Raw genomic sequence first — 23,016 nt, forward strand, 5'->3', positions numbered from 1 at the left:
CCAAGACAAAACTCTGGAAGAACTTTTGGCTTCTGTGGGTTTGAGTGGAAAAAACTGGGAATATAACGTTTTTATTTTGTCTTCATTTTACATACAGATCCTACTTTTTTATTTGTGGTTGTTTCTGTTCCATTTCTGAAATTAAAGAACGGCTATAAAGAAGAGTGTTAACATTTTATTGTTTTTTAAAACTTTGTAGTAGAAAAAAACACAAAAACCAAACTCTTATAAAGAAGGAAAAAATACACAAACATGCAGGAAAAACTGAACAATGCAGACTGATTTGACTCGTGATTTTTGACAATAATAAGAGGTAACTTACTTTGAAATAAATGAAACTCAGAACTGCAGACTAATAACTTTGAAAAATAAAATCAGCAGCTTGTATTTTTAGTCTGACTAGAGTTCATCTAATCTTTTTTTCTCTTCCTGAACATTAAACAACTCCATTAAGTCATCTAAAATAAATATCTTTGTAAAATAACAGCCTGTTAAAGTTCAGAGTTCTCAGCTGCTTTATGTGATTTCTGCTTCTGAACATCACTGCAGAGTTTCTACACATCAGGTTTTTTTAAACACACGTGTGTGTGATTTTTATTCTGTTTATTCATATATTCTCATTTTAAGGAATTCTGACCAATTTATATCATCTCATAATTTCAGACACGTGCACACAGAGTGAATAGGACGAACCGTCAGAACAGTCCAGAGACAAATAAAGGCAGAGACACAGTTTAGTTTATGTTGTTTTTCACTCTGATCAGCTGGCCCCCCACAGCCAGCGACTCAAGTGCACGCGCGCGCACGCACGCACGCACGCACGCACACACGCACGCACGCACGCACGCACGCACACACGCACACACACACACACACACACGCACACACACGGCTGCAGTGATCAGACCCAGTCCTAATTTTAGACGGCTTTAAGTAAAGCCGTCCACTATTTTTTCAGCATCTTTTTTGAAAACTGACTGCTCAAATGACGGCAGGACGGCTTGCTGCCTAAAACCTTGGTTCTCGCTCCCATGAATTTTTAATCCCGTACCGTCCCAATCACGTGATGAGTAGCAAAGTTCCCATGGGAATCCCGTGACCTGTGGGATTCCTGAAAAAATGTCAGCCTCTACTACAAACGCGCACTCCATACAGTGGTCTTGCACACACATTGATATTATGTTTGGCGGGAAAAACCAAAGACGCTTTCTCCAGAGGTGTGCGACACAAGACGTGATGTAAATAAAAAAACAAAAAGACGACGGTCAGGTATTTTGGTTCCAAGCGATGAAAATAAAGAATTTGAATGTTTTAAACCAAAAAAAAAAAATGTTACTTGTCCAGTCGGACAACAATTTAGAGCATATTGCTTGTCCGATCACATTTTACACTTGTCGCGGACAATCGGACAAGAGTTAATGTCGATGCCAGTAATGGATTAGGAATAAGTGGAATGGGATCTGCTCTGGATGCTACAGTACAGCCAAAACTTTTGCCATCAAAGGAGGTACTTGCTGGTATTAATCGGTACTGCAGTAACCTGCGGCCTTCTTGTTGGGTCCCGGTGACATCCACACCTCAAGACCCATGTATGAAGTCCAAGTATGAGGCAGTGAAGGAACTACCAGGTTTAGTGGAAGGAAGTGATGAGGAGTTTAATAGTGACAGTTCAGAGGAAGACAAAATACCCCTTGGGCAGTTGGGTAACATCCACCAATGCAGGGAGCCACCAAAGTAAATCTAAATCATTTAAAAAAGGCAGGTAAAACCACCCACAAGTATTATACCCAATCACAAGCATATCAAATGCCCATTTTACAGACTCGATAGGAGGAAGGAGACAGATCACTTACAGCCCCTCCTCCATGGCCGACACATACATGATGAAGTCAAAATTATCCTCTCTGGATGATGGAGCAGTGGGATGGATAAACAGTGATAGAGTTTTCTATATATTGTCAATATTATTATCAAATATTAATGTCTTTGTCTTTACTTTGACTGTTAAAGCCTTTACTCTGATGCCTTTGATCTTGTTTTTGATTCTGTTCTCTATTTTCCATATATACATATACGAGGTCTGTTAGAAAAGTATCCGACCTTTTTATTTTTTTCAAAAACTAGATGGATTTGAATCACGTGTGCTTGCATGAGCCAACCTTGAACCTTTGTGCACATGCGTGAGTTTTTTCACGCCTGTCGATTGCGTCATTTGCTTATAAGCAGCCTTTGTGTGAGGATGGGTGGAGTCTCTCTTGGTTTTTTCTTTGCAAGGAAATGGAGGAAAGACTGGAGCAGCCTGACTGCATCAAATTTTGCCAGAAACTGGGCAACAGCCAGGTGGAAACCATTCGGAAGATTCAGACGGCTTTCGGTGACGATCCTCTGGGCATCACACAGATTAAGGAGCAGTACAACCGGTTTAAAGACGGCCGCACAACGGTGGAGAGCGAGCCATGCTCCAGTCGGCCATCAACATGCTGAAATGACCAGATCATTTCCAAAGTGAATGTTGTGGTGATGTGGGACCGTCATGTGACTATCCGAGAAATTGCAGAAGAGGTGGACATCAGCACTTTTTCGGTACATTCCACTGTGACAGAAGATTTGGCCATGAAAAGAGTTGCAGTGAAATTCATGCCGATGGCTTTGGCACGAAGCTGCTGACGGAGCAAAAGCGCCACCATGTTGAAGCCTCACAGGACGTGTTGTGACATGCTCACCTCGTCCACCATTCGGAAGATTCAGATGGCTTTCGGTGGCTTTTCAGTCGTGTGACTATCCGAGAAATTGTGGAAGAGCTGGGTGTGGCTGGGAGTCACCACAGAGGAAAAAAAATACCCCGTAATGTCTTTGAGCTTGACTGTAACGTGTAGAGCAGTGAGGTGTGAGATACGATAAGGCTGTGAGGTGCGAGTTACAAACAATACAGAAGACAGCTAAAGACCACTTTCGGGTCTGGAACAGCGCGTAAAAACTGTACAGGGTCGGGTCGGTAAAACCTTCGGTGGGCGGGCCATAAAATTCTGGGAATAATCGTTCCCTTAATATTGTCCACAGGAAATATTAAAAAAATGGTTGGTGCAGAGCAGTGATAACAGCGGAGTTAAAACGTGATAACAGTGGAGTTAAAACGTGATAACAGCTGAAGTGCGGCGGTGTGAATGTGTTTTTATGAATGAGAATGTTCACAACTGAATCGTGGGGTAGCCTGGCATCTGTTTTAACCGACAGACATTAAACGAAGCCACCTGAACTGTGAAGTAATTTGTGGACATTCTATACGCACCACACCTGTTTGCAAGCCTACGAGTCTGGAAAGAAGCCCTAAGCAAGGTCACCCACCTCTCAGAGGTCGAAGTGGTGACACTTTTCAGGCTGACCAGTGACCAAACAGTGAAAACAGAACAACAGCCTGTTCGTTTAGATCTCCCTATGAGATAACCCCACCAACAGCTAAAATGGGTAACTGTTGTTGTTTTCACAGCCAACATGACACACAGCCACAGTCTAATGATTTTTAGTACATGGAGATTAAATATCCAGGGTCATCTAAACACTTAAAAATGTGAGGAAGAAATGTATTTTGCAGGAAAGGGCAAAGGTCAGCGCCACGGAGCAGCCAGAGGCAAAGCCCATGGGCGTGAAATAAAGAGGAAAATTGACATGTTGGAAGTGTGGGAGGAATGGACACTTTGTGCGTGAATGTACACACTCGCAAAGATAAGGAGTTCTCCGTTTTCAACATGAATTTTGTTTATGTACACATAAGGTTCTTTCTTTTCTAGAAGAGTATACTTGTTTAAATCAATTTTTTTCTCACTTTTTTTATTCTGTTGTCACTGTACAGGCAGATTGTGTATATTTATTGTGAGTTGTTTTAGATAATACTGTCAAGGTCACAGTTGCTGGCACTCCAGAATTTTAAAGTGTGGAGTTAAGATACTGAGAAACAAATGCACATTAATCAATTTTGTATGTCTATGTGAGTTAGTGTCCAGGCTGAAAGGGTCGATTCTTTAAGGGAAAAATTCTGAAATAAACCTATTGATGAAATAATTTTTTTCTTCTTTCAGCTTGTAAAGATGATAACTCAAAAACAGTAAATACTATCACCTTCCTACTTTCCATATCAAATGATCATATGACCTAGATGAAGTGATTCGAACATGGTTGATTTTTGCACACTGGATAAAGTATAAAAGTTGGTTAGTTTCACCTACTTAACAGACTGCAAGCAAAAGTTAATCATTATACACCGGTAGAGTAGTCAATGATTAGGTTTATTGTTGTGAATATTTTTGTGTGATGTTGGATTGAAATTTGTGTGGGTTGGTTCTTCTCTGTCTGGAACAAGAAAATTCAGATTGATTATTTCAATTGAACATTGCAGTATTTGGCCAATCTTGCCTCAGTAATCATGAATCATGAATGAGCTACTGTGGAACTGACCACTTAGATCAATGAGTTCCTGCAAGTATTCATAAACAGTTTGGAAACACGCTCATCCAGGCAATAAAGACTTTGGGTTACAAAATATTTCTATAAATCAGTTCCCCAGTATACATATTAAATACTGCTAAAAGGTTAAAAATTGTTAATTGACTGGTCAGCTAATTATTTTTTGATGACATAACAGACAGAAGGGAGCAGCGGCAGTGGTAGATTCTCTGAGGACTATTAAAAACTGATTGTGAGACCGTGATTTAACACCCAGTTCTTGATCTTCAGGCCCCAAACAGCCTGAAAAAAGGTTGGCAGAAAAACAATGTAATTAATAGTTCCTTTGAGTTCTACGTGTCTACATGTGTGTATAATATGTTGAGTGTAATGGGACACAGGTTATTTTTGGACCTGTGGACGTTTGTTTGGTTGATAAGAGTTGGTTTATTTTGCATGATTGTCTTGCTTGTAGTAGTTGTGGTATTCTGTTCCTGGTCTGGGGTGTTGGAGGAGGAGCGTGTACACACAGCTGCTGAGGGAAGCTCTAAATGCTCACTTCCCCCCCCTCCTCCTCCTCCTCCTCCTCTCCCTGCCGCTCCACACCCGCACAAATTGAGAAACACTGCAGCAATGTTTTGTTGTGCTTTAACACATGAAATACAGTTGTTTTACATGTAATTGATACTAGTGTTTTAAAAGTGTTTGTTACTGTTGAATTTAGAGAGATATTGTTTATTTGATGTAATCAATTCCAGCTTTAATGTTGTTTTGTATTACGTTGCATTGACTTTACCAAATACATTCAGTGTTCTATTTCTTGAAGCGTGATTTGTTTTGGGAACAAAGTGTAATTTATCACTCCAGCCGAAGAGCAGAGCAGAAGGTTGTACAGCGTGTGAGACAGTAAAACTATGTTGATTATTGTAACGTGTTTATTGAGCTCCTGTTAGACACATTAATGTTGGTGAGGGTGAACTGACAGCAATATAGAAGCAACAAATAATAATAACTCAATATTCTGATCATCCTGTGTTCTGATTGAAATAAATAACTTTCATGAGATACAACTAACCCCTGCTGCAAATCAAACAGGAAGCTGCAGGCTTTCATAAAGCATTGATGACCAGTGAAGTGTTTATTAATTATTATTTGATACATGCAGATTAAGTTTGGCCTTAAAGGACAGAGATTGTTGGACAACTTTTCACATGATTATTGTTCATCCTGACCCATAGTTATTCATGTGAACCAAACATTGTTTATGTATCTGATTCTGTCATTATTTCTATTTATTATTGGTGTTTAAGCACTGATTGATCCAACAGATTTATTCTGGGATAAATTACTAAAAGATACTTCAATTCACTTTCAGTGATCCTGCATGTTCTGTGCAATTAAAGATGCTGTTTTGACATGACATCGACATGACACCCCTTGTAACCCCCGCCCAGTATGGAAGACTGCGAGCCCATGATGGGTAAGATCCCATCTTAAACCCTGGGACAACCGAAGGCAGGCCCAGTCAAGATTACTCGACCTTGTCTCTGTGACACTCTGACTCACTAGGACATGAGGATATGGCACTGGGGTACTGTGGTGGGGTCAAATTTTTCCATATGCCTACATGGTAGGCAGTGTATTGATCTAATTGGAGTATTGGATCATTGTCAGGAATTTAATTGTCATATTAAGATTGGCCTGCACGTAATAATCGATATTAATCAATGCTTATTCATCCAATCAAACAATTTTTGCAAATTAATGCGTCACAATGTCCATCAAGTGAGCAGCTGTCGTAAGTCAAGGACCATGTCACGTTTGTATGACTGGAATGGTTGGACTGGTTAATGCTCATTTTGTGACGTTTGGATTTCAGACATATATGCAAAACATTACTGCAGAGCATGTTTAATTTGTGCAAAGCACAACCCACAGGGTAATGAGAGGCCTAAACGAGGGAAATTTCCAACCCCTCATTACCAGTTTCAAACGATCCATATGGATTTTATTGAATTGAACCAATGTGAAGGGAAAAAATATTGCCTAGTATTGATTGATGCATATAGCAAATGGGTAGAGGTGTTCCCTGTTAAACAAGCAGATGCTTTAACAGTTGCAAAGATACTTTGTAGAGACATAATTCCAAGACATGGTAAATTTGTTAGTTCTAAAAGCCATCATAATTATTTATAGGAAAACGTTCTATTTTTATTTCTCAAACAAATGTTTGGGCCTGAAAACAGGTTGGTCTTATTTTTCTAATAAGGTTTGAACTTTGAGAGTGTTTACACACGAGAGAAAAGTGAGAAAATGTTCATGCCTGATTGAGAAAGTGTATAAAGTGGTTTTACAGTTTTGAAACGTCTATAATAATTGTAAAAAAGAACACTGACTACGTCACAGTTTCGCGTATTACAGGCTATTTTTAGAACGTAACTCCCGCGATAAACGAGGGACCACTGTAACACTTTTTTGATTATACTACAAAACAATTGATACGACGGCCGCTTTTGACACTCTATTGGCACGCATCGTGATTGGTGGAGTTCTTATTCTTTGCGGTCTTCCTGGCTTCCATGTCGTAAAATGAGGGTGTGTCTGAAGCGGAGTCTGAATATTTATGGGCGTGTTTATCATAATTATGATTGTTTTCACCCGCCGCATTTATCAAGGTCACGTCGGGCGTACGCCAGAAATGGTCAGGTGCGCACTGCTTGATACATGTCACGGCAACTTTGATGTACTTCAAATTTACACCGTAAATTTACATCACAAGTGCGCAACTTTGATACATGAGACCCATTGTGCTTACCATTCTTAAAGTGCAGGTTTAGTGGAAAGAACGAATGGGACAATTAAAAGTAAGCTCAGAAAATGTATGGAAGAAACAGAAAAAAAAACTGGGTTAATTGTTTGGATTTGGTGAAACTGTACATGCACATAACACCCAGCTCAGAGACTGGCCTTACGCCATTCAAAATTTTGTATGGCAGGCCCTACAAAAAAACAGATTTACAGAAAATAGCTGGGCCTGATAGCGAGGATGAGGGATTAGTTGATTACATGAGATGAGTATTGTCCCATAAAAACGTTATACATCCTAACACGATACCAGACTCTCCTATTTCTGTGCAGGGCCCTGAGAATCAGATCCAGATTGCCGACTGGGTGCTGATAAAGACTATTAAGAGAAAGAACTGGTCATCTCCGAGGTGGGAAGGTCCATTCCAAGTGCTGCTAACCACCCCCACTGCCGTGAAAATTGCAGAGAGGTCATCTTGGATGCATCTATCCCACTGCAAAAGACAAAGATACCTGACAGATCCCGAAAAAGACAAGGGGAACGACGTGTACCAGTGTCGGCTGATGGCCTATAGGCCCAGCAACGGCTGGAAGTGCGTCATAACAGAGTCAGAGAGTGATCGGGAGTGAACAAAGACACAAACCAGAGGTTGAAGCAGATACCAGGGTCCTGAAGCAGACGAGTAACCAGCTGTGACCGAGGAGACACCTGTCAACTTGAACCAGGATCAGAAGCAGACGTACTACAAGCTTGAAATACAGCACTGACATGACCAGACCAGGAGAAGGAAGCAGACGAAACTGCATCTTTGAGGATGGGAGACAGACAAGACAATCCTGTTCTATTCCTGTGCACCTGTTTGAAGAAAACGTCAAGAACAGGGCACAGGACAGAGTACATGACACGTTATTTTAATTCCACTTGCAGCATGCCTTACACATACTGATGATAGTACAGATTTATGCACTACAGCTGAAGGGAAATAACATAAAAAAAGTTCCAGATTCCCTCAGTCCCTTGCTGAACTGAACAGAGACTGAACTGTCACCTTCAGCCCCTAAGCCCATGGAGAGCTTTGCTGCCAGAGCAGGATGCAAACTTCGCACCCTGATGCTGATTTTGATGATTATTGCTGTGATTGTGGCGTTTACTGTGTGGTGGTATGAAACAATATATGAACCATGTTACAATTCAGACCAGAAGAAAGTGATACCTTTAATCAAATCTGGTGACAAGCATCTTTTTACTAACCATAGGCCTGTGTCTTTCTAGTGTCACAATTTTCAAAGATATTGGAAAAACTTTACAATAACACATTGGATAAATTTATTGAACAACACAACTTGCTTAATGATAGTCAATATGGATTTAGATGCAATAGAAGAGATTAATAAACATGTGGGCCAAAGGAAAATAGCGATAGGATTATTTGTAGACATAAAAAAAAAGACTTTTGACACAATCAATCACAGCATATTTCAAAAGATGGAGCTTTATGGGATCAGAGAAATGGCTTTGAATTGTATTAAAAGCTATTTACAAAACCGGAAACAGTTTGTTAAACTTGGGGACTGCTGTTCTTCATATCTGGACATCGTTTGTGGAGTTCCTCTGGGTTCTGTGTTGGCACCAAAGTTATTCATATTGTATATCAATGATTTATGTGACGTCTCGGATCGGTTTAGAGCAGTCTTCCTTGCAGATGTTATGTTCAGGGGATAATTTGCAACAATTACTACATGATCTGGGATCAGAAATTATAAAGTTGAAGAGATGGTTCGATATGAACAAACTGTCACTAAATTGGTCTAAAAACTAAAATAATGTTATTTGGAAACCATAAAAAAGGTGGACGAATACAGTTAAACATACAGGGGGTAAATATGGAACTTGTCAAAGAGAACAAGTCGTCAGGTGTGGTCATCGATGACAGGATTAACTGGAAAGCACATATTCAACATAGTCAAAAGAAAGTATCAAAAAGTACGGCAATATTAAGCACGGCAAAGCACATTCTTGATGATAAATTACATACGCTGTATTGCACATTGATTGCACCTTACTTGACTTGGTGCAAGTATGGGGCAATACCTACAAAACTACAGTACAACCATCATTCAACCTTCAAAAAAGGGCATTAAGAATAATTTATAATGCAGGTTATCGGGATCATACCAATCCACTGTTTATTACATCACAGATTTTAAACTCCGTGACATGATTTCATTTAAGACTGTTCGACTGATGTATAAAGTAAAAAAAAAATTAAGCAAGTACCTCTCAGAATTCAAGGATATTTTATGCAATGAGAAGGAATATATAATTTAAGGGGTTTTTATCGTTTTAAAAATTGCGGGCGCAAGGATGACCAGGAAATGCTTCTGTGTCTCTATTTGTGGCCAAAAAAAAAAAAAAAAAAAATTGGAATAAGCTACCTGAGAAACTCCAACGATGTCCAAATATCAATCATTTTCAATATTTATACAAAGAAATGGTATTCGACGGATGTGTATCTGATGGAATACGTTGAATTGTGTTGTATGATGAATGTGCTTCCTTTAAATTCTTACTATTAAATGTTCTGGGGTAACTAGCTTACTAAGTATTGTGATTTGTCCTCTTGCTTGATCAATGGCTCAACGGATGATTTCCACCACAGTTACTGGCTTATTACTGGCCCGTTACTATATTGCGTTATTGCTATTGGATGCTGAATCATGTCACCCCATCCAAACGGGGCAAAATGATGGTTAGATACACTGTAAGTTTACTGACGTTTCTACAGTGACGATGTTGAGAATGTAGACATTAAATTCAATAAACAGGGGGGAATAATGATAGAGTTTTCTATATATTGTCAATATTATTATTAAATATTAATGTCTTTGTCTTTACTTTGATTGTTAAAGCCTTTACTCTGATGAACTGCCTTTGATGTTGTTTTTGATTCTGTTCTCTATTTTCCATATATACATGTGTAAGAGTTCATGCACCATTATTCTTCTAAATAATCACTCAATGTTAAAACAGGAATATACATACACTGAACTGTTGAGTCATCATTACAACTGCTCCCATGAGAAAAGTAACATTTGTTCTTTTGCTTAATGAATGCACAGACTGTTTTGCTAGAGCTATGTTTTTGCTGAACACAGATTAATATTTCGGCCTTGAGCAGAGAATAACACAGCCTGTACACTAGTTCGAGGCTGGCGCTGTAATGTTTGAAGAACAATTACTATCTGTCTGAGCAAGACCACAGGGTGCCTTCCAGGTGCAAAGTGATACAAATATGAATTGACTGAAGAAACGCAGCTGTGCCTTGTATATTGTTTTGTAATATATCTGTGTGTAAATAAATTCAGGAGCACAGTGGGTGGGCCCTTCAAAGCTGACTGACGGACAGTGACGAGGGGTCATGCTGGCTCTCCCTGATCAGGAAAGAAATTCAGTGTTTGTGTGGCTATTCTCTGCAATAATTTGAGTTATTCTCAAGCAACAGGCTCAACTCTGACAAACAGCTGTTCGGAATTGTGCACCGGCTATGGGGGATCTGAGGAGGGTACTTACTGCATGCACCAGCATGGGAGAACTGGTTGATATTGAGGAAGTGTGTCAAACTACTGATATTCCTGGCAAACACGCACTGAAAGAGCAGGTTTGACAATTAAATCAGTCCAGGTTTAGCTCTTTTTCAAATAAGATAATTAGACATTATATTGTTAAAAAAAAGTAATGCAATCCCACTCAAAAATGTTAAAGAAATAAAAAAACTAAACTGTCAACATAACAAAAAAACTCATTCGATTAAAGGTACAGTGTCATTTTTGAAGAAGACAGCAAATGCTATGTCCACCAAATATTTATGTTTTCTTAACCTTTTCAACATTATTTATTTTATTAACTTAGACTTTGACAGAAACATGCAAAAAAGAACTTTAATATTACAAATATTACAATAGAAATGTCATTTTTTTGTCTACTATTCTTGCTTTCAGTGCATCTAAAACCACTCAAAATTAGTTAAAACAGGGCTTGCCCCAGATACAGCTTATCACCCAAGGTGTTGCGCATCGTACAACCTCGGGCAATAACTGCCAACAGCACCGCTATACTACAAATTTCTGGGGAACCCTGCATGTGTCTGGTGAAACATGCACACAACACTTGCAGTGTGTTTCAGGTGTAATGGCCTGAATTCATTCTTACCACAATTCCCGTTGAAGGACTGAGGTCCAGCTCAATAATGAAGCAGTACCTCCGAGCCAGGAAGGTGGCCCGCGTGGATGGCATCAACATGTAAGGGTACAGACTCTGAGAGAAGTCTGGCTGCCATCCCTTTGGTAAGACGCTCAGCAAGTCCAACTCATTCACCGAGTTCAGCTGCAAACAAAGTCAGATTCCAGTAAGAGACCACCAACTCATGATTCACAACATTAATTACGACCCCTGGCAATAATTATGGAATCACCAGCCTCTGAGGACGTTCATTCAGTTGTTTAATTTTGTAGAAAAAAAGCAGATCACAGACATGACACAGAACTAAAGTCATTTCAAATGGCAACTTTCTGGCTTTAAGAAACACTATAAGAAATCAGAAAAAAATAATTGTGGCAGTCAGTAACAGTTACTTTTTTAGACCAAGCAGAGGGAAAAAATAAGGACTCACTCAATTCTGAGGAATAAATTATGGAATCACCCTGTAAATTTTCAGCCCCAAAACTAACACCTGCATCAAATCAGATCTGCTCGTTAGTCTGCATCTAAAAAGAAGTGATCACACCTTGGAGAGCTGTTGCACCAAGTGGACTGACATGAATCATGGCTCCAACATGAGAGATGTCAATTGAAACAAAGGAGAGGATTATCAAACTCTTAAAAGAGGGTAAATCATCACGTTGGTTGTTTACAGTCAGCTGTGTCTAAACTCTGGACCAAATACAAACAACATGGGAAGGTTGTTAAAGGCAAACATACTGGTAGACCAAGGAAGACGTCAAAGCGTCAAGACAGAAAACTTAAAGCAATATGTCTCAAAAATCGAAAATGCACAACAAAACAAATGAGGAACGAATGGGAGGAAACTGGAGTCAACGTCTGTGACCGAATGGTAAGAAACTGCCTAAAGGAAATGGGATTTACATACAGAAAAGCTAAACAAAAGCCATCATTAACACCTAAACAGAAAAAAACAAGGTTACAATGGGCTAAGGAAAAGCAATCGTGGACTGTGGATGACTGGATGAAAGTCATATTCAGTGATGAATCTCGAATCTGCATTGGGCAAGGTGATGATGCTGGAACTTTTGTTTGGTGCTGTTCCAATGAGATTTATAAAGATGACTGTCTGAAGAGAACATGTAAATTTCCACAGTCATTGATGATATGGGGCTGCATGTCAGGTAAAGGCACTGGGGAGATGGCTGTCATTACATCATCAATAAATGCACAAGTTTACATTGATATTTTGGACACTTTTCTTATCCCATCAATTGAAAGGATGTTTGGGGATGATGAAATCATTTTTCAAGATGATAATGCATCTTGCCATAGAGCAAAAACTGTGAAAACATTCCTTGCAAAAAGACACACAGGGTCAATGTCATGGCCTGCAAATAGTCCGGATCTTAATCCAATTGAAAATCTTTGGTGGAAGTTGAAGAAAATGGTCCATGACAAGGCTCCAACCTGCAAAGCTGATCTGGCAACAGCAATCAGAGAAAGTTGGAGTCAGATTGATGAAGAGTACTGTTTGTCACTCATTAAGTCCATGCCTCAGAGACTGCAAGCTGTGTTGGAGCGTTCTTTTGTTTTTCATGATTCCATAATTCTTTCCTCAGAATTGAGTGATTCCATTTTTTTCCCTCTGCTTGGTCTAAAAAAGTAACCATTACTGACTGCCACAATTATTTTTCTTGATTTCTTATGCCACAATTATTTTTCCTGATTTCTTATAGTGTTTCTTAAAGCCAGAAAGTTGCCTTTTGAAATGACTTTAGTTTTGTGTCATGTCTGTGATCTGCTTTTTTTCTACAAAATTAAACAACTGAATGAACATCCTCTGAGGCCGGTGATTCCATAATTTTTGCCAGGGGTTGTAAATTCACACATTATTTGCATTAACATGTTCTCTTACATGAAATACTTGCAGATTAAATCAGTATATCTTTGAAACTGTAGAAACTTGTAACTTAAAAAATAAAGTATCTACAAAGCTTCTCAATGCACACTGACACACAAACGCCACAGGGCATGAAACACAAAGATGATTAACCCACCAATTCGGGCTTTGATGCTGGCCAGATAGCTTGGTTAAGTTTACCAAGGAACCATGCCAAACGCACATTCCGAGAAATCCGGTACTGCTCCTTCATCAACAGGTAGATCTGGTCAGCCTCCTCCACCTGATGGTGAGACGCGGTCATCAAAGTGGGCTGTCCAGAGCTTCACCACCCCACAACAAACCAACCACACACACACACACACACACACACACACACACACACACACACACACACACACACACACACACTTTGGCTGCATATATTCAAACTCATTTTTCCCACCTCTGTTTCATTTGACCTAACAGTTGAGATAAGTCAATAATAATGTGAAATTTTTTTTACAGATTTTCAATTATCAAAGGTTTGTTTCTTTGGTTTTTTTTGGTTTTTTTTTACTTTTCCTCTCCCCTTGCAATAACAGTTTGATTTGGCTAAACACTGAAGATAGTTGGGTTTGAGCTCAGATGATACGATAAGTCTGTTTGAATATCGCTGGGGGTTTTTTGAGACAGAGAAGATACTTTCTAAATAGTACCACTGGTGAAACAATGCCTGAACAGATACTTTAAAAAACATCAAGGATGGCTACATTAAATAATGGCCATTTTAGAGTAAAAGCAAATTTGAAGTTCAGACTGAACAAATTATTCATTCATTCTCTATGGGTCACTTTAACATGGTAAAGGGGCACTAACAGGAGTTGATACTCCTAGTAGGATAAGTCAAATCAAGGCTGGGAGCATGCACTGGTGCCACGCCTTGGTGGCACCAATGCTACGGCACCAAGGAACCAGCTTTGGTCCTGGATGGCAACCACCCAGGAAGACAACTGGTCCATCACCACATCTCTTAAAATAACCACCTATCTGCTACACTCAGGAAAAACATGGGCATCCCCTTGGTCTTCTCCAGCTACTGGTGTCCTCAACACTCAGGCACCTATGCGTTGCATGCGTGCATTCATAGCACAGATATTGATAGATACAGCAAATTTCATCAACATGACACCTTCCAGGGGGGAGATAGGAGGGGATGCATTTCGTGGAAAAATGGCTTGCCGTAAAATGCACCCCCCTAAAAATATCCTTCTGTTAGTCTTAGCATGAAATGCTTTTAAGAGTACATTCATAGCACAGATATTGACAGATATAGCAAATTTCATCAACGCGGCACCTTCCAGAGGGGAGATAGGAGGGGATGCATTTCGTGGAAAAATGGCTTGCCGTAAAATGCACCCCCCTAAAAATATCCTTCTATTAGTCTTACCATGAAATGCTTTTAAGAGTACATTCATAGCACAGATATTGACAGATATAGCAAATTTCATCAACGCGGCACCTTCCAGGGGGGAGATAGGAGGGGATGCATTTTGTGGAAAAATGGCTTGCCGTAAAATGCACCCCCCTAAAAATATCCTTCTGTTAGTCTTAGCATGAAATGCTTTTAAGAGTACATTCATAGCACAGATATTGACAGATATAGCAAATTTCATCAACGCGGCACCTTCCAGAGGGGAGATAGGAGGGGATGCATTTCGTGGAAAAATGGCTTGCCGTAAAATGCACCCCCCTAAAAAATATCCTTCCATTAGTCTTACCATGAAATGCTTTTAAGAGTACATTCATAGCACAGATATTGATAGATACAGCAAATTTCATCAACATGACACCTTCCAGGGGGGAGATAGGAGGGGATGCATTTCATGGAAAAATGGCTTGCCGTAAAATGCACCCCCCTAAAAAATATCCTTCTATTAGTCTTACCATGAAATGCTTTTAAGAGTACATTCATAGCACAGATATTGATAGATACAGCAAATGTCATCAACGTGACACCTTCCAGGGGGGGAGATAGGAGGGGGTGCATTTCGTGGCAGGCTGGCTTGCCGTAAAATGCACCCCCCTAAAAAAATATCCTTCTGTTCGTCCCAGTGTGGAATGCTTTTAAGAGTACATTCATAGCACAGATATTGATAAATACAGCAAATTTCATCAATGTGACACCTTCCAGGAGGGAGATAGGAGGGGGTGCATTTCGTGGCAAACTGGCTTGCCGTAAAATGCACCCCCCTAAAAAAATATCCTGCATGACACCTACTCTTTATGTTTTATATACTTTAAGGATGCTAAAATCCATGGTCAATTTTACAGAGGAAGCCAAAGACTGACAAAGTAGTAATAATAATGATAATACTACTAATAAAAATAATGACATTTAAAGTAAGGCTTATCTTCATAATTAACTGGTTTATTTAATAGAGAAAAATAATCACATTTGATTTCATTGACATGGGAATGCTGGTAACATTTCAGTTTAAATTTTCTTTTGGCCCACAGATGAAGACCAAAAACTAGGGAAAAAAGAAAACACTGGAGTGTCACATTTCTGTCAAACCTAAACCTTTTTCAGATTACTTAATGCAAAGTACACATTTAGCCGAATATTTACAAATATCAAGTTTCATATTTTGCTAAATGTTGAGACAAATATGCACATTAATAAAGAGCTAATTGTTCCTCCCTGAAAGACAGATTAATAAAGCATAAAATAATGTAATAATGATATAAAAATAATAAAAAATGTCTGTTTGTGCAAAATGTTGTGGGTTTTTGGGGGGGTTGGGCTGGAAGGGGGTCTGGCCCAGGGAGTAATTAATTGAAGAACCGCCACTGCTCTCCCCTTCCACGCCAATAAATCTATTTCCATGTAATTAGTTAGACAGAAAATATATCTGATACACTTCCAAAAAGGAATTTTGACAAATTTATTTCATCTCATAATTCCAGTCTAACTGTCACCGACACGTGCACACGGAGTGAACAGGACAAACCGTCAGAACAGTCCAGAGACAAATAAAGGCAGAGACACAGTTTAGTTTGTTTTCTTAACATGTTTCACTCTGTGCTCTCCGTGTGCTCCCTCCACGCAGTGACTGAAGCAGCTCATATGCCCACCCCTCGCAGCTAGCCCACACACACACACACACAGAGATCGCAGCTTTAAACAAGCTGCCTGCTTTCTCAGCAGTCTTTTCAAAAACTGACCACCCAAATGACGGCAGGACGGCTCGCTGCCTAAAACCTTGCTGCTCGGGATACGTAGGGCTAAGTGGTCCCTGGTGAGAAGACAAACTAAGAGAGATTCAAACATGACCATTTCATGCGAACATTATAAAGTCCTTCCTTAAGAGCAGTGAGGGTCTAGAACCCAAACTAGCGACTCATTTAACATGTTAATTAAACATTTAAGTCATTATAAAGAAAATCGTTAAAATCCACTTTTACACAGGCACCGGGGCTGTCCAATGGTCCTTTTGCGGTCAGGAAATCACAGTGAATGCCACATGATGCCAAAGCAGTGCTGGGGCTTTGTCAGAATTTTTAAACTGTTGAAAAATTTGAACGAAAACCTAAGTTCATCCATATTTCGTTTTTCTGTCATTCTTGACGTTTTTTTAATCGTTTGCTTAGGTTTTGTAACTTAGGTTTTTGCTTAGGTTTTATGCTACTTGAACGTAGCAATGGCAGCAGCGGTGATCGCCTCCTGCGTGTGCTTCTCATTTTTTATGAAATATAATGAGTGTAGGAATGACAATCCAGCCCTTATGTCCATGTGGCAACAGGTATTTGATTCAGATGATTATATAAAGAGCTGTTCTGGAAGACAGAATTCACGTTGTGGATCAGCTGCTCAGTGATCAGCTGGTGGAAACTCAGTGATAGAGCAGTCACCACGGCACACCAGCTTTTTTTTTTGTTTTTTTTTTTGTTTTGTTTTTTGTTTTTTTAAATTGGAGCGAGACGGAGCGCGCAGCATGTCATCAGACAGCGAGGATTCTGATGATGAAGGAGATGATCCCTCTTTTGTTCTGGACGAGGAACCAGAGCAGGTGGTGGATCCACCGACGTGCGCACAGATTTCCACAGTGGGTCGGATCACGTGCTTCTGTTTGCAGCTGAGCTCCGTCCCAGGGCAGAGTCCTGGAATGCAGAGATGCAGACACACACTGCTCCAGCAGTGGCTCCAGGCGCATTTCATTTAAAGGTGGAGCATTAGCTTCAGTTTTGTTTTGTTCCTCTTTCGTCCTTTTTGCACTCTTGATTCGCAGGCTATTCAGTGATGGGAAAAGTTAAAGCTCATTTTTTCTACGAATTGTGACTTTGTGTTTTTTTCCCCTTCGTTCAGGAATCATCGTTTGCCATGTGAGTGACTGGGCCATTGAAGACTTAAGCCCTTTTCACACCAGCCCACCTTCGAGTTGCATCGTGCGGCGTCATGACAACACCACGTGGATGCAACCTGGTGCCAAGATGATGTAGCTCAACCCCACAACAACATGACAGAGGCAAAGGACGAAGTGACTCGGATGCCAAAAATTTAACATTTAATTTATTTCTGCGTCGAGCACAGGACGCAGAAAGGAAGTAGTTTCAACACAAGTCAGGGCAAATCAACGGTACTCAATGTGACTGGAAGCTAAACCCTCACAATACAACATTACCCGACACCAATTTATGATTCCTGCTGTGTTCCATTGTTCCCAAAGTATCAATCATGCAAGATTGTTTTTATACCGTGTACACAATGCAGTAAAATCACACGCTCAAAGAGCACACTGCTGCAGCTCCTCACCCTTATTCAAAGCTGTTTAAAATGGGTAGTTTAGGGAAGGAGGTGTGTGTGTGTGTGTGTGTGCGTGCGTGCGCGCACGCAGAGTCAACTCGCTACAGACTACGAGGGAGGGAGTGAGATTCCTGAACGGAGGCACGAGACATTACGTTCTGCTGTGAACCATCAGTGCACTTAAGACAGCGAGCGTGGAGCAGAGAGGATTTTAACACGAGAGAACATGTTAAAAAAGACAAAAAAAAAAAACCCTTGGGGCTGCCTTTACTCTCTGTACTTTCTCTACACGTGTGGTTCTGATGGCTGTGACCTGGGTGACGTCACTGATTGTCTTTATATACCAGACGCACCCAGCGCTCGCTTCTTTTTGGAATGAACTCGCAAGACTCTGAGTGACAAGCAACTCTGGCGGTCATCCAGAATTAATAGAACCGTAGTTACATTCGTAACTCTCGTTCTATTTCATTCCTCCTGACAGCCAGAGGGCAGTGCTTTAGCACCTGGATGACTTAATACCAACAAGGTCACGAAGAGTCACACTCACCTCGCATCAGCAGTGGGGAGTGGAGGCAGACAACACCGCTGAAGTCACCGCAGGAGGAGCGGCCACATTCAGTCTGTAATAGTGGGCGAAGGTACAGGACGAAGCCCACGTAGCAGCAGCACAAATATCACTTAAAGGGTCACCTCTCAGTGCAGTCCAGGAGGTGGACACCCCTCTGGTGGAATGGCACGTAACCTTAGGAGGCTGAAGACCTCTGGACCTGTATACTTGTAAAATGGCATCAACAACCCAATGCAAGAGTCGCTGCTTTGAGACAGCACAGCCTCTTTTGTGATCACCGTAACACACAAACAGGGCATCCGTTTTCCGGATCCCGGCAGTCACACTAATGTACTGCTTCAACATTCGGACAGGACACAGGGAACCTGAAACAGATAATCCTGGATCAGAATGCGGGACATACACAGCCAAGGAAACTGGGTAGTTAACATGAAAAGTTGAAATTCTCTTGGGTAAAAAGGACGGATTAGGCCACAGCGTAACCCCAGATCTGTCAGAATTCCATCGCAAACAGTCCCCAGCAACTGATAGGGCATGGAGCTCTCCCACCCGCTTAGCCGAAGACACTGCAAGTAGAAAGGCAGTCTTCACTGTCACCCATTTAAGATCAGCACTTTCAACTGGTTCGAAAGGAGATAAGCATAAACCCTCCAGGACTAGAGGAAGGTCCCATGAAGGTACGCGTGCAAGCCTTGGAGGCTGCAAACGTAGAGTACCTTTCAAAAAACGACACACTAAGAGGTGTGAACCCACTGACCGGCCATCAACGTAGACGTGCCGGGCAGAGATTGCAACATAAACCTTCAAGGTAGCGACAGAAAGTCCTTTCTCCAGCAGTTCTTGTAAATATTTGAGGAGAATAGGCACAGGGCAACGCTTGAGAGCCAGTCACACAGCGCGAAGCTCCAGCACGTTTATGTGTTGGAGTCTCTCCTGAGGACTCCAGACACCCCTCACCATCCTGTGGTTCCATACGGCCCCCCAACCTTTGAGTGATGCATCTGTAACAACCACCTCTCGGCGAGAAGGAACGGAGCCTAGAGGGACACCCTTGCAGATGAAGTCCACGTTCCCCCAGGGTTTGAGGTGCAGAAGGCACTGGTTGGAGAGTCGTACAAGCCTGTGCTGATGCAACTTTGAGTTGAGGCCTAGGTTGTTGATCCAAATCTGTAGGGGACGTAAGATCAGAAGTCCCAAAGGTACCACTAGCGACATTGCAGTCAATTTGCCCATCAACCGGAGCAGCAAACCAAAAGGCAGCGTCACAGCCCGTTGAATGTGTGAGACGAGACGAATTACATCGTCCACTCTCTGCGGGGATGGCGATGCAGTCATAGTCAGGGAGTTGATGGCAATGCCGATGAAGGTCGTTTATTGACTGGGAACAAGAGAACTCTTTGCAAAGTTCACTGTGAGTCCTAAATGAGACATAGTTCAGTAGAAGAGCTGTGTCATTGTGCGCCTGCTCCTGAGTCGGAGCGCAGACAAGCCAATCGTCTAAGTAGGGTAGGATTCTTAATCCAAGAGCTTGCAGTGGGGCTAGTGCTGCAGCCATACATCTGGTAAATGTACAAGGGGCGAGAGAGAGGCCGAAAGGAAGCACCCTAAACTGGAATGCCTGACCTTCGAAAGCAAAGCGGAGAAACTGCCTGTGATGAGGCACCACTGGCACATGGAAATAGGCGTCTTAAGTCGACACTTGTGAACCAGTCTCCTGGTGTGATAGTTTGAAGGACATCTACTGTGCGGAGCATGTGAAACTGCAGCACTTTGATATAACGATTCAGACGTCGGAGATCGAGGATAGGACGAAAGCCGCCATCCTTCTTTGGAACAAGGAAGTAAATTGAATACAACCCCTGGCAAAAATTATGGAATCACCGGCCTCGGAGGATGTTCATTCAGTTGTTTAATTTGTAGAAAAAAAGCAGATCACAGACATGACACAAAACTAAAGTCATTTCAAATGGCAACTTTCTGGCTTTAAGAAACACTATAAGAAATCAGGAAAAAAAAAATTGTGGCAGTCAGTAACAGATACTTTTTTTAGACCAAGCAGAGGGAAAAAAATGTGTGATAAAATATCTGATCCTCAGAATCACTCAATTCTGAGGAAAAAATTATGGAATGATGAAAAACAAAAGAACGCTCCAACACATCACTAGTATTTTGTTGCACCACCTCTGGCTTTTATAACAGCTTGCAGTCTCTGAGCCATGGACTTAATGAGTGACAAACAGTACTCTTCATCAATCTGGCTCCAACTTTCTCTGATTGCTGTTGCCAGATCAGCTTTGCAGGTTGGAGCCTTGTCATGGACCAATTTCTTCAACTTCCACCAAAGATTTTCAATTGGATTAAGATCTGGACTATTTGCAGGCCATGACATTGACCCTATGTGTCTTTTTGCAAGGAATGTTTTCACAGTTTTTGCTCTATGGCAAGATGCATTATCATCTTAAAAAAATATTTCATCATCCCCAAACATCCTTTCAATTGATGGGATAAGAAAAGTGTCCAAAATATCAACATAAACTTGTGCATTTATTGATGATGTAATGACAGCCATCTCCCCAGTGCCTTTACCTGACATGCAGCCCCATATCATCAATGACTGTGGAAATTTACATGTTCTCTTCAGACAGTCATCTTTATAAATCTCATTGGAACAGCACCAAACAAAAGTTCCAGCATCATCACCTTGCCCAATGCAGATTCGAGATTCATCACTGAATATGACTTTCATCCAGTCATCCACAGTCCACGATTGCTTTTCCTTAGCCCATTGTAACCTTGTTTTTTTCTGTTTAGGTGTTAATGATGGCTTTTGTTTAGCTTTTCTGTATGTAAATCCCATTTCCTTTAGGCAGTTTCTTACCATTCGGTCACAGACGTTGACTCCAGTTTCCTCCCATTTGTTCCTCAACCAACATATTTTGCAACATTGCGTGATGATTTACCCTCTTTTAATTTTTATTATTTTAATTTGATGCAGGTGTTAGTTTTGGGGATGAAAATTTACAGGGTGATTCCATAATTTTTTCCTCAGAATTGAGTGATTCCATATTTTTTTCCCTCTGCTTGGTCTAAAAAAGTAACCGTTACTGACTGCCACAATTATTTTTCCTGATTTCTTATAGTGTTTCTTAAAGCCAGAAAGTTGCCATTTGAAATGACTTTAGTTTTGTGTCATGTCTGTGATCTGCTTTTTTTCTACAAAATTAAACAACTAAATGAACATCCTCCGAGGCTGGTGATTCCATCATTTTTTCCAGGGGTTGTAGAACCCCCTGAGCTGGTCTGAACTGTGAACTGGCTCTATGGCCCCCTTCTCCAGGAGTTCCAAAATCTCCCGTTGTAGGGCGTCAGACTGCACCGAGTCAGAGACAACAGTCATCCTCACCCCACTGAACTTTGGAGGACGACATCTGAACTGAATTCTGTAACCTTCGAACAAGGTTGAAAGGACCCATGGGTCTTGAACTTGAGCCTCCCAGTGGCTGAGCTGATTTTGTGAAAAACAGCTAGCGGCCAAACATTGGCAGTCACACCCGACCACCTCTGCCTCGCATCCCTGAGGACCTCTGGGCACGATTACTGGAAGCTCTGTGAAACCGTTCAGTTCTCGGGGGTCTGCCCGTAGGCTCCCGAAAGGCAGGCCGCTGGGAGAGCTGGCCCTCAACTGCAAAAGCACGTGCAGCTCTGGGAGTCGGCAGAAGCCTGGATGTAGAGTGAAAAGCTGTAGCACGTCTGACTGGCTGAGGTCTGGAAGACCGGTGTAGGTCAACAAACTGTTGCCGAGATTTACTAGCCTCAACAGCACGCTCCAAAGTTTGTTGGGCCGCAGGTCCAAATACTTGGCCTGGAAGAACCGGCAGCGAACGGAGTGTGCCTCTGCAGGATTCGGACAGGGGGACACCTGACGTCTAGTCATCACTAGACGTAAGGGTTGACATCAGTCTGCCAAGCTCTCTGGACATATAAGCAAAGGTTTGGAGTGAGGCATCACTAAGACTTTGCGTAGCATCATCAACCTCTGCCTCCCTCAAAGACTTTGAGAGGGCAAGGGCTAAATGGGACAGTGAGTTGCCTAGGCGACCAATGCGAGCAGCTATGTCACAGCTTTTGGTGAGGAGGTCATCAGTGACCCTACACTGAGGACATGGGCAGCGGGCATCCGGCCGAGCAGCATCATGTTATGTGTCGGACGCGGTCGGAGCACCGAACCAGCGTTTGAAGGACCCAGCATAAAATAAGCAGAGCACGGTTCAAAGGATAACAGAATTTAATAACAT

General features: G+C 41.4%; 1 protein-coding gene across 1 annotated transcript in view; it reads right to left on the reverse strand.

The window, feature by feature from the left end:
* szt2 (SZT2 subunit of KICSTOR complex) overlaps positions 1–23,016 on the reverse strand; it is a 701,839-nt gene that overhangs the window by 667,151 nt on the left and 11,672 nt on the right. Inside the window, 2 exon segments of the mRNA XM_034179252.1 lie at positions 11,456–11,629; positions 13,525–13,650. Coding sequence (XP_034035143.1) covers positions 11,456–11,629; positions 13,525–13,650 — 300 coding nt within the window.

This window comes from Thalassophryne amazonica, chromosome 10 (assembly GCF_902500255.1).
Source record: "Thalassophryne amazonica chromosome 10, fThaAma1.1, whole genome shotgun sequence".
NCBI lineage: Eukaryota > Metazoa > Chordata > Actinopteri > Batrachoidiformes > Batrachoididae > Thalassophryne > Thalassophryne amazonica.